Raw genomic sequence first — 16,060 nt, forward strand, 5'->3', positions numbered from 1 at the left:
GTGATATTGCCCAAGTCCAGCCTTCCCAAAGCCTGAAATGGAGGGCAGGAATTCACCATAGGTGGCATGTCTAAGCATGTACAGTTACTGTGGTAACAGCCCTGAGTGCTGGTTGTACTTTAACTATTCTGGCTCTCAATGCAGCTTGTTTTGGTGTTGGCCTATTTGTGGTTCTAAAAACTAACTGGTGGGTTGGGATTCCTGTGATACAACAGGGTGCATTAAAGATGCACCAAAGGAATGTAATAATTACATGATACACTGCAGCAGCCTACAACAGGCCCTGTCTCCAGTTCACGGGCTTTGAAACTGATCTGGACTCCTTTCCCACTAAACTCAATGGGTCAGAGCCGATCAGCACCTTTCTTTGGGAGGGTTCCAATATGGGACAGTCCTGCAACCGTGGTGTGAGTCAATCTTACTCTCCTTAGTATCCCCTTGGAAGTCACACAGACTACTTGCATGAGTAAGGATTATAGGACGAAATCCATGATTTCTCATCTCACAGAAGGCTTTTATTTTTACTATTTTTACAATAAAAGAACCTTTTTACTTTCTTTCCTAAGTGTGCGGTGAGGTAGAAGGGGGTCTGTAATCCAGATTTTAAGGGGAATAAAAAAAAAAACGGAAAAGCTGAAAGAGTGAAAGCCCTGCCTGTGGGAACCACACCCTTTCAGCTCACAGGAATTAAATTGATTCAGAATTATGGAAATTGCACAAAGTCCCTCATTTGCAAAGCAGCAGCATGCTGTAGCACAGAAAGAGAACACATACTTTGGGTTAGAAAGGTGAAGAAAGCCAAGCACCAGGTTAATTTTATACTGAGGAAACCAGTGTCACCTGAAGTACAGCCAGCGGCTTTCATTTATCTCTTCCTCCGATGGAGCATGATCACCAACTCTGGTACAGCACAAGAATGGAATGTAAGTAACAAAAAATGTTTGTGAGCTGGTATCTTTAGCCAAGCTCAAAATAAAAACAAACCAAAACCAACAACAGAAACAAACATACAAAATAAAAATGGAATACAAAATGATAAAAAAAAATCATATAAAGTAACAATGACAACACTGTATGATAAATGTTTGCTAATAACATCCCTTAGTTTGTTTACATACAATCATGTGGGGTGATAATCACATCCAGAAGCTATCACCCTCAAGAAAAGGAGATCCAACCATGTTGCCACAGAATCTTTACATGACAACAAAGTACATGCAACAATTATTTCTACCAATTATTACAAGGTGGACAAAATTACTATAAGGTGGGTGCCCAACTGGTTGAAAGACCATATTCAAAGAGAAGTTATCAATGGGTTGCTGTCAAACTGGGAGGGTGTATTTAGTGAGGTTTTGCAAGGGTCAGTCCTGGGTCTGATACTATTTGGTATTTTCATTAATGACTTGGATAATGGAGTGGAGAGTATGGCTATAAAATCTGCAGATGACACCATGCTGGGAAGGGTTACAAGCACTTCGGAGGACAGGATTAGAATTCAAAATGACTGACAAATTGGAGAATTGGTCTAAATTCAACAAGATGAAATTCAATAAAGGTAAGTGCAAAGTACTACACTTTGGAAGTAAAAATCAAATGTACAACTACAAAATGCGGGACAGTACTGCTGAAAAAGATCTGGGAGTTATAGTGGATCACAAATTGAATACGAGTCAACAATGTGATGCAGTTTTAAAAAATATCATTCTCAGGTGTATTAAAAAGAGTGTTGTACCGAAGTCACAGAAGGTAATCGTCCGACTCTACTCTGTGCTAGTGAGGCCTCAGCTGGAGTAGTGTCCAATTCTGGGTGCCACACTTTAGGAAAGATGTGGACAACCTGGAGTGAGTCCAAAGGACAGCCACAAACATGAGAAAAGCTTTAGTAAATCTGACCTACAAGGAAAGATTAAAAAAACTGGGCACGTTCAATCTTGAGAAAAGACGACTGACAGGGACTTAATAAAAATCTTCAAATATGCTAATGGCTGTTATCAAGAGGACTGTGATCAATTGTTCTCCATGTTCACTGAAGGTAGGACAAGTAGTAACTGGCTTAATCTGCAGCAAGGGAGGTTTAAGTTAGAGGTTAGCAAAAACTTTTCAGTTAGAAGGGTAGTTAAGTTCTGGAATAGGCTTCCAAGAGAGGTCGTGGAATCTCCCTCAAAGGAGGTTTTTAAGAACAGGTTGGACAAACACCTGTTAAAGATGGTCTAGGTTTACTTTCTCCTGCTTCAGTGCAGGGGCTGGACTAGGTGACCTCTCAAGGTCCCTTCCAGCCCTACATTTCTAGGATTGGCTACACATATACACATAAGATATATCTATAATATAGATTTAGAGAGAGAGATTGTGTGCATATGTGTATAAGATATGGCCAATGCATGTACGCACAAAAACTATATTTAAAAAAAAAAATTACAGGTTGCAAAGTAGAGCATTCTAACATTAGCATGTTCCAGAACGAAGGTTACCTTGTTGCAGGTAGTGACACCTACAGTTACGGCTGCCTGAGTCTTTCCATTCTAAGATTCTCTTTTCAGTTGCTTATAACTGCCAGACTAACAGGCTGATTACTTTCCATGGCTTATGTCTGTCTCAGCTATTTTTGGAAAATTACAACAAAACCTGTTTAGCTTTTTCCTCAGAATGAGTTTAGCGAAAAATACATTTTTACGGACGTTAAAATATCCCTTCAACCATTCTGTTGAGAAGCTCTAGGGCCTCCATACTTTGGAGCAGGGACTTCAAATCTGGCAGGAGGGCACCCTGGTGTCTGGGATGTGCCTTTTGACATCCCCCCCCCCCAAATAACCCACCCTAATTTAACCACATTACAAGCCCCTAAAAATTCCAGTTTGCACATGCTCAGTAGACACTTCTTGGAGTTTGGACGCTAAATTTTCCTGAAGAGTCTATCTGCTCTGAGCACGCTCTAGCTCTGGGATGCAGGGATGGAGCAGGATTAACTGCTCTTTCCCAGTACTGGGGGCCACAGTGGCACCAGCACAGGAACGGAGAGCAGGGAGTCCCTCTCTCCAGGCAGAGCAGAGGGGAAGCAGTTTGACTTGAAGGCAGAGGGGACTAAGGCCAGATTGGGTCCTATTGGTCAAGGAGGCAGGGAGCCAATGGGAGGGTAGGGAAGGGGAGACTGAGCTCAAACTCAAAGCGTGGGGGACTGGTTGGGCAAGGAGATTGGGAGTGGGGGAGGCGGAGATCAGATGTGGAGCCTGGGGAGGAGGCCGGGACTCGGACAGAGAAACTGGAAGAGGAGAAGACTGGGATGAGGAGCCAGTGCTTGGGAAGGGGGCTAAATAGGTTTCAACCCTGCTGATGACCCACGTGGGTGTTAGTATGATGCCACATGATGGAATTTCTGCCTGTGCAATCTTAATTCAAACCCTTGTGCAGATTATAATTCATCTTTTAATTACATGATGATATTTTCTCCACAGGACACCTGCCTCATTCAGGGAATGGCTGGCTCATTACAAAAGCAGCTTTGCCTCTCTTGGAATTGACACCTCCTAATCTATTATTGGGAGTGGACTACATCCACCCTGATGAAATTGGCCCTGTCAACACTGGTTCTCTACTTGTGAGGTAACTCCCCTCTCTTCATGTGTCAGTATAATAATGCCTGCATCTGTAATTTTCACTCCATGCATCTGACAAAGTGGATTCTAACCTACAAAAGCTTATGCCCAAATAAATCTGTTAGTCTTTAAGGTGCCACCGGACTCCTTGCTGCCTCATTCAGTGCACTGGATGGTGCTCACTGAATGAGTGAATATTGAATATTTTGTTTTATTCTCATTGGTCAGTATCTGGCCCCATGCCTCATTTACTGCACATCACTCAATTTCTCATTGCTTAAGTTTTTAAGCTCAGTTGTACATTGCGCAATTTTACTTCCATATAGTTAAAACATTCAATAAGTCTTTGTATCTGAATAAGTTGGACAACAGGACTTCAATTAAAAATCCTGCTATTTCAATAGTAACCATGTCACTATGCATCATTTAAGTACCAAAAAAATAAAAAAAGTTAGTATTGGAAATCAGAGCTTCTCCCCCCAGCAAGAACAGTGCTTAATTATATCTTCATCACAAGCTATTTTACAGTTCCTAAAATTCAGAAAAAAGTTTATTAATTAAAATTCATGTTTTGAAATGAATTAATTCCAGCTACTTGTAGTGACTATTCCCACCCACCTAGTTTGAAACAACGAATTCTGAACAAAAACAGGGAGGACACTAGTCTGCATTTTGCTTCAATAGCAACATTCAGTACTAAACTGGAAAAAGGAAGCAATGCCCCAATAGGTCACCCATTCCTAATGAACAATGACAGACCCTTATTTTGAGTTATAAATGCAAGAGTTCCCTTTCTCTGTGAGAAGTACAAATGAAATCTTGTCAGCCACTCTCTTGAGAGGAACTTTGACAATGCTTCTGATTTACTGGCCTGTCAGATCTCTCTGAAGTTTGTTAGCAGCTTCAGGCAGGAAAAATGTTTCTTGGCTTAAACCACCAAATGGGAGGAGACTAGATTTTTAAACTTTTTTCCCCCCACTAGATTATCCAAGCTAAACTGTATTTTCCAAACAAAAACAAACTCACTTCTCCAAGAACAAAGCCATTTACCATTCAGGTACTTAAATGTAATCTTCCAAAGACAACTATGAGATCCAAGAAACTCAAGCATCTGATATGATGATGGGAATGAAAAAAAAATTAAACACCAGTAGTAATAATTTAACATGTTTAGTTTCCAATGGCTGAATCTAAAATGGACATAACTTCGCAAACAAGGTAAGTGTGGAAGAATTTTATTAGTTTTAGCTGGAGTTTTGTTTTTTTCTTTTATAAACTCGTTATACTAATGGCTCAAGAATTAAGATGAAGTTTAAGGTTAAACACTATGTATTTTCATTTTGTCAATCTAATATAAGAATGACAAAATGAAAATATATATTGTTTAGCTGCACTTTAGCTTCATCCATTGCACATGAGTAGTGCATCATGTTCTGAAAATCCATTTTCTCTTCTAGCACCCTAGTCATATTCACATACAATGAATTGAGTTAGAGATGAAGTAGCAGTGTTGGCCCTCAAATTCTTCTGCCTTTATTGCTTCCTACTCAACCATTAACCTTATTTTCATGTGTAAACTGGAAATTAAAGGCTTAAAGTTTACCTCTGTAGAGGCAGCACTGTTGGGAGTGGAAGCCAGAAATTGCGAAATACCAATCCCAACTGCAATCAATTTATTGTGTTACACTATGAAAGTGATTTAGGCCCCCACGTCCCAGATCTGTCTTCACCACAGAGTTAACTTGAGTTCTTACTTGGGCATTGTCCCTCCGCTGCTTCCCATCCACACACAAAACCCTTTCATTTGAGGTTTAGCAGTGCTTTAAACTCAGGTTAGCAGGCCCAGCTGAAGGTATGGGCTAGCCCCCGGTGCCACTTTCACGCAGGCTGGTAACTCAGCCTGTATGCACACTGCATGAGGCTGATAATCCTCCAGCACCTTCCCACAATTCCCCGCCCCTCTTGTGCCCAGGACAGACAATTTTACCTACAATTCCTTGGGAAACAATCACAGAGCAGCTCATCTTACTGCAGTCCAAAGAACATGGGATGTGTCCCCAGAAGTCCTGGTGACACACACAGGTGAGTGCAGCACCAAGGACAAACACACTAACTCAGGTGGGGCTTTGCAGTGTAGCTGCTCACACCCAGGCTAGGCCAACCTGCGTGCTCAAACCCTAGTGCTGATCACCCAGGCTAACTGTGCAGTGAGAGCATGCACTTCAGCTGAAATACCGGCTACCTCACAGGGTTTTTGTGAGGATTCATTAATCTTTATTAATGAAAGTGTAAAGTTAATAGTCAAAATGTAGCAGGATTAAAGGAAAACCACTCTGAATTTCACAGGGTACAAGTGGCCTTTTTTTTATGGTTGTCTGCAACATCTGAATTACAGGTCCAGTTCATGAACTGCATCATTGCCCCCTCTCCCACTTAATCTAGTAAATGAACAAAAAGCAATGTTAATCTTTAATCTCTTTTCTGTTAAAGTATCCTGTATAATTAAACACTTCTTAACTCTCAACCTCTCACGCTTTATTTACTGCAATCTAATTTAAAGGGCGTAAGTGCCAGGGGCACATGTAAACCAACAGTGAATATCCTGAATTCCATACTGCACCTCATCTGAGCCCTATATTCCATGCTATTGCTTCTGTTTGAGATACAGACTTCCTTTAGTTCTGTCTTTATACTGCATCTTCTGATGCCTCACGCCCTACCCAAAAGGATAAGAACTAGCATGTTCAACTCTTCTGAACTTCACTGGGAAGCTGTAATCTCTATCCCTCTGCTAGCCTCCTATAACAAAGGGGGTATTTTACTTCTCAGTGGCTGACACTGTATCATGACAAATGACCACTGACCAGTGTTTGAGTTTCTAACTCTTATTCAGCTGCACATGGCTGCCATCTTCTGGTTTAAGTAAGTTTAATTTTATGTGGCCTCTGGGAAGACATACTGCAGCAGTTCCAGTGAACACTGTACAGGGGTCAGTCAAATACTGCATTTCCTAACCAGAATGCTATGAACAGATCTATATCATTATACAGATGAGAGGTTAACCATTTTGTTCTGTTCAACCAAGCCAAAAAGGTAGTGATTTCTTTTCACTTCCAATCGGGGGTGCTGTTATGCCTCCAACACACAACTGAATACCTATAGGTACGTCAATCTGCCCTGCTGTGACATTACAGTTGTCTTTTGGAAGCTATTCCAGGAGTGGTATCACAGCACTGGTCAACTAGTGTTTTTACCTGTGCGGCTTCATGGCCTGAATTATTTATTTTGGGGAGTGGCACTTGCATGAAGAGCATAAGAAAAGAACACTGTGTTACCTACTCATAGGGCCACTTCAATAGTTTTGCTCAATCATCAACAGAGCAATCAGTCAGAACAACAATGTCCTCCCTCAAATGCCTCCAGAAAGGCTCATGTCACCTCAGGTTCCTAGACTGGACCATCCAAAAAAACGTTCATCACTGCAAGAGGAGAGGTACACCTCATCCTCAAATTGCAAAAGGCAATTACAGGCCTGTGATAGGAGCAGTATTTCCAGCTGTCCCAACTAAGACCTACCCAAACACTCAAGAATGTACCCAGCTGTTCAAGTGTAACCTTCAGCCACCTGGAATGACCCCTAGGTCATCACAGTGAGGTGAGAATCTAAGGAGTTGGGGGTGGGTAATGTCTGAGCGCCTTTGCTAGCCGTAGCTACTAAAGCTAGACTGTCCCCTGAGAATTTGCCTAGAAAATTCTAGAGGAAAACAAGGCAGTGTATTGAATTCTCAGAAGTGCTGAATGCTGGCCTGTTTCTGCACCCATTGCCTGCAATGGTTCAACTTCCACTGATTTCAATGGGAGCAGTTAGGCCAATTCCAAGTGTTTTTGGAAATCCCACGCACTCAGAGTCATCTCTTAACTAAACCTAGGAAGTACAGATCAGCTGGTGGTACTGGCAATTTCCTCTTTGTCCAACTACAGGGGTAACCTGCTAATTTTACCTAAGACAAATTGAGACTTACCTCTGCATCTGCAGTTTTCCCTTATGCTTCCCTATACCCTACTACAGGACTTTGGATATTGCCAATTCTGGTGAGCACACTTAGTATTGAAGGCAATCAGTATATTGTAAGGGCCACACAGCATGCGTACAGTATGCCATTTTTTCTCTTCAGCTGCCAAAACCCTAATATAGCAGGAGCATACCTGCTAAATAACTGTTGATGGATTCATGAGTCTCTAGGGCTTTTGCTTCCCATGATAAGCAGCTTCAAAAAATATATATGCCTCTAACGTCAGAGCATCTGTATATTGGCGGTTTGACTAAGTTGTTATGATTAAATACTATAACCATAATCTGTACGTTGGCCATGTCCTCAAGCCTTTTCAAACCCTTGAATGTCCTTCGCTATAATACAGTAACCAGAATAAATACAGTACAGTAAGATCCTGATTATTCGAACAGTCCAGGAAACACCAAATTTGTTTGGATAACAGCCTGTTTAGAAAGGGGCTGATCCAGCTCCCACTGAAACCATGAAAAGTCTCCCACTGAATTCAATAAGAGCAGGAGCAGGGCTACTATCAGGGACCAATAGATGGGGACTGGTATTAGTTCATTAGATACAGAAGTTGGGCTATAGGGGCCCTATTGTCTTCCTTGTAGGATACGAGCAATTTCCATTCAAGTCAATAGATGTTACTTGTATCCTGCTAAGGAGCTCAGGCCTCCAGGTGTTTTGGTTATTAGGGATCCTACTGTACTATACACTCATAGTGTCAACTAAATAAGAAGTTACTTTTGTGTCCTTGCAAATACATCTGTACCCCTTAAAATCTAGAGATGCCTAACAAGCATCACACAGGGGGCTTTAGTGCATCAGCGACTAGCAGAGTACAGTATTTTTTAATTTTTTAAAGACTAGAACATTGCCCAGTGTTTGGATGTGTACTGACCTAATGTTCAGCCACGACAGCATGGGCGTTGTGCCTCCACCAATAATCCAGACAGTGAAAAAGACAATAAGAAGGGTTGTTGAGAACATCATTTGATGGGAGTACGTAGCAGTGTCTCGTATGGCCAGAGCAAATGCCATGGCTCCCCTAAGACCTGCACAGAAAGAAAGGAATGAACCAGATGAACTCCGTAAGTCCCAGTGACAGTATTCACAAAACTTTCTTAAACATTCATCCAGTCTAAAAACAAAACCCCAAGACATTGCATAGGAGCCAAAAGAAGGGACTCCCCACTGTACCAGCTTTTTAAAATAACCAAACCCCATGACACCACCACCTGATCTGGCCCATTAACATGTGCAATGTCAGCACTGCAATGCCCTGCACAAACCCCTACTCACCTCAGACACAGGGGCTATGTTATGATAGGGAGGGGGCATGGTCAGAGTGTGCTGTGCTCCAGCTATGCTCAGCTGGCTATGGTTCCTTACAAACCAGAGTCAGCAGGCATAAGTTCAAGCAGCTCTTACACTGTTCTAACCTATGCCATGGCTCAGGACAGAGCATATCTGCTCTGAAAATGAGGAAGCAGTAACAAGGTACCTGACCGCTTTGTTCTCTGCCACAGCATTTTCATTAACATGGTTATGAGTCCAAAGGTAATTGTATAAATAATAGAGACAAATATTTTCAGAAAATCTTGTGGAAAGAAACTGCCTGCTGACTGAAGTAAAAATACATTTTAGAAATTAAGAAGCTCCCTGCATCCAGAAAGAGCATGCAAACATTTCAATTTGTTCTCACAGCTCTAACACCAGTGTTGCTATAAAAGAGTTGTGAGCTTGGAGAATTCTGGGTAATAACATGCTTCTAAGCACAGCACACATCCCACTGGGTTTCAGAATTCCAGCAGCAAGGCCTACCCAGACAGGCAGCCACGGACTTATTTGTAACAACAGTAAAAACACTCAGTAATTTGTTTTTACTAGCAAGGAAACATGAACATTAGCAGCTCACTTGTGTGACAGAGAAAGCAAATAAAATACTCCCCTCCCCTTTTCTTTACTTTAACTCTTAACTCTAGGTGGTTTTTCCACACTTATATTTCTGACAGCATTGGTCCTGTCATTCTCTAAAGGTAATTTTTTTGGGGGCGGGGGGAGGGTGAAGGGAGGGAGTGGAATATTGCAAAAATTTTCAGTTCCCCTCCCCTTTTCTATTAGCAAAATTTCAAAACCATGAGCATTTTGACCAATCTTAGTCATAACCATGCAGGGGTCATCCAGCTAATAGAGACCAGAGACTGTCACTCCTGTCAGAATCATGACAGATTCTGATCTATTTGTAAAGAACTGAACTGAAGTTGAAGAATAGGAGACAGACACTGTATAAAGATGCTATGCTAAGTCAATTGCTATAGCACTATTTTAATTAAAACAAACAAAAAACAACCCATCACCCTTCTCCTGTTCAGAAATTGCACCAGAGGATCATTTATGTTTATGTAAAACAGAATTATTGCTTCAAACACTTTTACCTGAAAACATCATCATGTGCTGAAAGTTCCAACTGATCTTGTGCCTTCTGCCCAGATTCAAGAAGAAAGAGAGAGGGTAGATGTGTGCAGCTCTGCCCAAAAAGATTGCAATCTGATCACAGCTGGGGGTTAAGGCTCTACTGGTCTTAGGATAGATACACAGTCGCTGACATCTGCTCCATCATCAGGCTACTGAAAACTTAACACAACCTATTCACTGGAGCAAAAGGTAAGTTACTTTTCCTCCTATAAGTGACTTAGAAATGTACATTGACAGTAAAAAGGTCTTCTTACTCATTAGGCTGATTACTTTATACCTTACTGGAGTATAGAAATTTGACATTTAATATATAAATCAAGATTATTTGATACAGATTGAAATATTAAAAAAATTGAAGGATGCAGTCAAACACCTTCAAATATTAACAACTAAACAGACCTCAGCACGAGAACTTAAACTCTGCTTTTTAATACAGCTCAGAAAACTAGCAGGAACCAAAGAGGATTCCACAGCCCCTTTTATTTGTTCTGAATCAGTTTGTTGAGGAGAGAGGGATGTATGAGAAGAAGGAAGATACAGTCTCCTCCAAAGCACTTTTAAAATACAATATGGTACACAAAAACCTCATTGGTTGCCCATATGGTTAGCTCACACAACAGGGAACCACTCTGATTTGAATACAGCATGAAACAATTTATCAGAAAAGTCCACCCCATTTTCAGAGGAGTTCTCCAAAGCCAGAGGGTGACTACTGTAATCTCTGCTTCATTATCTATCTTCCTGATGACTTCTAAATCCTTTCCACTTCAGAAAATCCACTGAGGCCTTTTCTCTCGTACATTTACAAAATTATAATGAAAACTAAAATCTAGACCAGAGGTTCTCAAACTTTTTTTTTTCCATGGACCACTTGAAAATTGCTGAGAGTCTCAGCAGACAACTTAATGATCTTTCCAAATGTTGTATGTACCGTTAGCTAACGACTGTATTGTAAAGCGCTACGGATAAAAGCGCTATATAAAAAAACCCTTAATAATTAATTTTTTTTCTTCTACAAATAAAAGCACACAACTCCTATTTTAATATCAGTAGTCTTACCTTTCTAATGCGATGGATGTGCCCTCTCTCTCCTACCACAGCAAGTCCCAAGTTGGGGCTGGGAAGGAGGGCCGTCTCTCCCCAGCAGCCGCAGCCCTGGAGCTGGGGAAAGCCGCCTTTTTCTCTGGCCGCCGCAGTCCTGCGTATCCCAAATTCCCCCACCCCCTCTTCTCACCCCACTGCCCCCTCCCACCTACCTCCTATTCCCCCCAAGGCCACCACCTCACCTTATGTGTGTGTCTTCTCCAGGGTTCAGGCAGCTAATTAGTGGAGCCACGCCTGCGCGGCTCCACTAATTAGGTGGGTGGCCCTTCATTCTCTTGTGTGCGGCCGCCCAAGTGAGCACCTTAGAGGGAACTATCACAGACCACCTGAATGGAGCTTGCGGACCACGGGTGGTCCACGGACCACAGTTTGAGAACCTCTGCTCTAGACCGTAACATATGCCCATCTATATCCCCAACCTCTCCAGAGCTGAGCATAAAATAAGAGCTAACAGTCAACAGCCAAACATGGGGAAGGGTTTTTTTTGTTTGTTTTAATATGTATATACTTTACACAGAGGCAAATTTATACGCAGTACTTTGCTATAGTATGTGGAATTTGAAAAAGCTGCATATTAGACAGGGTGAGAGAACAGCAGAGGAAGAAGAATAGGAGATTAAAATATACTAGTGCAGGGATCGGCAACCTTTGGCATGTGGCCCATCAGAGAAATCTGCTGGCGGGCTGTTCGGCTGATCACAGCTCCCACTGGCCATGGTTCGCCGTTCCGGGACTGTGGGAAGCGGAAGCAAACACGTCCCTGGTCCCACGCCACTTCCCACAGCCCCCACTGGCCTGAAATGGCAAACCGCAGCCAGTGGGAGCTGTGATCGGCCGAACCTGTGGACGCTGCAGGTAAACAAACCATCCCGGCCCACCAGCGGATTTCCCTGATGGGTCGCGTGCCAAAGGTTGCCAGTCCCCACTAGTGAAAGCCACCTTTTAAAAAAAAATAAATCACATCCATCCATCCAAAATTTAGGCGATTAGGCACACTGGGAAGGGGACATTTTCCATGAGTCTTGCCATAAAGTTTAATTATGTAATTCCCTCAGGAAGGTTTATATTTTATCAGGATGAAGGTTGCAAAAATCACACATTGTTCAGTTGAGGAGTGAGATAAAAACCTCCTTAGAAGCAATATTCTCACCTAGACCAGACCAGCCGTATTTTGATGTGCAGATTACACAAAACTACTTAAGATAGTTAAGTCCCCGGTAGACTGCGAAGAGCTACACAAGGATCTCTCAAAACTGGGTAACTGGGCAACAAAATGGCAGATGAAATTCAATGTTGATAAATGCAAAGTAATGCACCTTGGAAAATATAATCCCAATTATACATAGAAAACAAAGGGGTCTAAATTAGCTGTTACCACTCAAGAAAGGGATCATGGAGTTATTGTGAATAGTTATCTGAAAACATCAACTCAATGCGCAGTGGCAGTCAAAAAAAGCTAACAGAATGTCGGGAATCATTAAGAAAGGGATAGATAATAAGACAGAAAATATCATATTGCCTCCATATTGATCTATGGTACATCCACATCTTGAATACTGCGTGCAGATGTGGTTGCCCCATCTCAAAAAAGATATATTGGAATTGGAAAAGGTTCAGAAAATGGCAACAAAAATTATGAGAGGTATGGAGCAGTTTCCATATGAGGCAAGAATAATAAGATTGGGACTTTTCATCTTGGAAAAGAGACGAGTAAGGGGGGGGGATATAATAGAGGTTTATAAAATCATGACTGGTGTGAAGAAAGTATTGTTTACACCTTCTCATAACACAAGAACTAGGTGTCACCCAATGAAATTAATAGGCAGCAGGTTTAAAACAAACAAACGGAAGTATTTTTCCACACAATGCACAGTCAACCTGTGGAACGCCTTGACAGAGGATGTTGTGAAGGCCAAGTCTATAACAGGGTTCAAAAAAGAACTAGGTAAGTTCATGGAGGACAGGTCCATCAATGGCTTTTAGCCAGGATGGACAGGCATGGTGTCCCTAGCCTCTGTTTACCAGAAGCTGAGAATGGTGACAAAGGATGGATCACTCGATGATTACCTGTTCTGTTCATTCCCTCTGTGGCACCTGGCATTGGCCACTGTCGGAAGACAGGATGCTGGGCTAGATGGACCATTGGTCTGACCCGTATAGGGGTGTGTTTGTAAGTAAAATAAATGTCAGGCAATATAACATACTTCCTTGTGTTTTAAAACCTGGAGAAGGTCAACTTTACTGAGCCATCTTCTATTTTATCAGAGGTGGATTAAGGCCAGATGTGTTCTGGGCTAGCTAAAAACCCAATGTCACAAAAACCTAGAACCCTAATTTCATCTTGTTTTATTGAGCCATCGCTGTTCACAGAAAGTTAGCACTCTCTTATTTGGACTCTGGCATGGTAGGTTCTCTGTTATTTACCCTCAGCTAATCAATTTTCCAGGTATATGCAAAGGAGTGTCTAAGAGCATGTCTACACTACAAAGTAAGTCCACGTAAGGCAGCTTACGTCAACCTATGTAAGCGTACACACTACAGTGTCCCTCCTGTCATTGTAACTTGCCCATTACGCCGACCTAGTAAACCCACCTCAATGAGGCGGGAAAGGCTTAGGCTGATGTAGGTTGGGCGATGCAGTTGGTAGGTTGGGCGATGCTGGGAGCCGGGAGCTTAGTGCTTGGTGCTGAGGCACTGTCCCTCTTAAGGTAGCATGGACATGACATGAAAAAACGCACTAATTATTGCAGTGGCTGTAAGTCAGCCTAACATATGTAGACTTAATTGTGTAGTGTAGACATGGCCTAACTAATGCAAGATAGTGCCTTGATTTGTCGACGCTGATTTGAGTGGACAACATAATCCTTTAATTCTGAAACACCTTTTCCACCCAGAATATTTGACGCTTTAAGTTCTGTTCTTATAACTGCAGGGAGTGTAGTGGTCTCCAGCAGATGTGCTATTGAGGAACATAAACCAACGATACACAGCTCTGTTCAGATACATGAGAACCCTGGGGCTTGCATGCCATAAGGTCCTTAGCTCTGCAAGGGCAGATGAAGGCTGTTTTCAAAAGATTTTTGCATCAGCAGCATATTGTAGGAAAACACATCATCTCTTTGAGATGTCCGAGTGGCTGAGGGAAGGCAAAAAAGCATGACAAGTTTTCAGGTACCTAAAATAAATAACTTGTTAGATGAAAAGCAAGAAAGGATACAAAAGCTCCAATGATGAAAATTGGGCTGAATATGTGTTTCTGGAAAGTAAAAAGAGCTAAACCCATGTACGAAAATATGAAGTTTTCAGCAAGGAAGTGCAGTACCTCAAAGAGCTGGGGAGAAAAACATTCACATGGAAAAATTACACAATAAAACTTAAAAAATCAACACTACACCACTTGGCAAGTGAAGAATAGGGTCTCACCTGCTTAGTTCGGCTCCTTGACTCGACTGACAAATTGTTGTATGTATAATGAGCCTGTGTAATTCCACAAAAGAGAACTGCCACCACACCTGCCAATAGATTCACAGACACAAACAGAGCTGGATGATGAAGTTCTTTGCTTACCATCTTAAATCCAGTATGAACATAATTACTTGATTCTCCTGACTGCCTTCTTTATTATTTGTATGACCATTGCACCGAGGAGCTCTAGTCATGGACTAGGTTCCCACTGTGTAAGGTGCTGTACCAACACACAACAAAAAGACAGTCCCTTGCCCTGCCACTTTGCTTATACTCGTGGTTTAACACATTGTTCTTTAGTTCTTGAGGATTTATTCCTCACAGAAAAGGGAAGTTGAAAGATGTTTTTGTTAACCAACCATTTCTTTAAGACTATTAAATTCAAATTTTAGAGCTCTCCAAATGGTCTTCAACAAAATAAATGAGCGGCATGGCTTGGACACACTGCTGGTAACAGACAGCAGAAATCACTTCAATACCTAGGTTTAGGAAACTCAGTGCAGTAGACTGGACTTCTTCTCAGAGAAGATTCATTAGGAGAGGAGAGCTGTCCTTGATTTAAGTCCAAGAGAGAAAAGATATACAGAACACTACATCAAATTATGTTTAGCTGGGGATTTGAGGAACCATTACCAAGCTGTATCTGAAGCTAAGGAGTCTCAAGTTACGTAATACAGAGATGACAAAAGGTGCAAGTAGAATTATTTAGCTTTAGAGCTAGGGTCTGAAGTAGTAACTAAAAACAGAAAGCCAGCTCCCTTGGTAATCAGTGTGGGTATTGCGGTCAACACAAAATTAACAATCAAGATGAACATTTCTTGCTTAGAGCCAAGTTCTAACATGCATAGACTTTGACAGGTAATAAGAAAAGCCCACATCTTCAAGGAGCTGTTTTCCACTGTAGTTTTACCAGTAAAGAAAGTGAAAACATTTTAGCATCAAAATCATGCATCTTATATGAAGTCCTACTAAAACAGATTTAATAAGGTAAGTGAAAAAAAAAGGAGATGGACAGAAGTTTGATCTCTCTGTGCTTGACTCCAAAACATCTCACCTGTAAACCCACAAGCTTCCGCTAGCAAGAAAGTGCTCCAGGACATCAGGAAGAAGAGAGCGGTCTCCAGCAGGGGGAAGCAATGCAGTTTGGTAAACTTGGTCACGTAAACACTTTGTTAAGGGATCAACAAACACCTGGTGATTTTGGCTGAATGTTAGTACCATCATACCTAATGTTTATAAAAAGCCTTTTTGTCTGCATTAGTGTGAAGTGTCAATCCAAAACCAAGACAATTTCAGCATTAAATGCATCAACTCATCTATGTCAAGGCTGAAATATCAGACACTCAAGAATGAGGAAGTTTA

At 41.7% G+C, this 16,060-nt stretch overlaps 1 protein-coding gene across 2 annotated transcripts in view; it reads right to left on the reverse strand.

The window, feature by feature from the left end:
* Positions 1-16,060, reverse strand: part of SLC9A7 (solute carrier family 9 member A7) — a 128,184-nt gene that overhangs the window by 32,906 nt on the left and 79,218 nt on the right. The window contains exons 8-13 of one of the 2 annotated variants that reach the window (XM_073353345.2): positions 15,753-15,858; positions 14,657-14,745; positions 14,451-14,564; positions 10,090-10,201; positions 8,553-8,706; positions 841-900 (exon numbers count right to left, since the gene is read on the reverse strand). In XM_073353345.2, coding sequence (XP_073209446.1) covers positions 841-900; positions 8,553-8,706; positions 10,090-10,201; positions 14,451-14,564; positions 14,657-14,745; positions 15,753-15,858 — 635 coding nt within the window. The remainder of the gene's footprint in view (positions 1-840; positions 901-8,552; positions 8,707-10,089; positions 10,202-14,450; positions 14,565-14,656; positions 14,746-15,752; positions 15,859-16,060) is intronic. The other variant, XM_073353354.2, reaches the window with a different exon arrangement.

Source organism: Lepidochelys kempii, chromosome 1 (assembly GCF_965140285.1).
Source record: "Lepidochelys kempii isolate rLepKem1 chromosome 1, rLepKem1.hap1, whole genome shotgun sequence".
NCBI classification, from domain to species: domain Eukaryota; kingdom Metazoa; phylum Chordata; order Testudines; family Cheloniidae; genus Lepidochelys; species Lepidochelys kempii.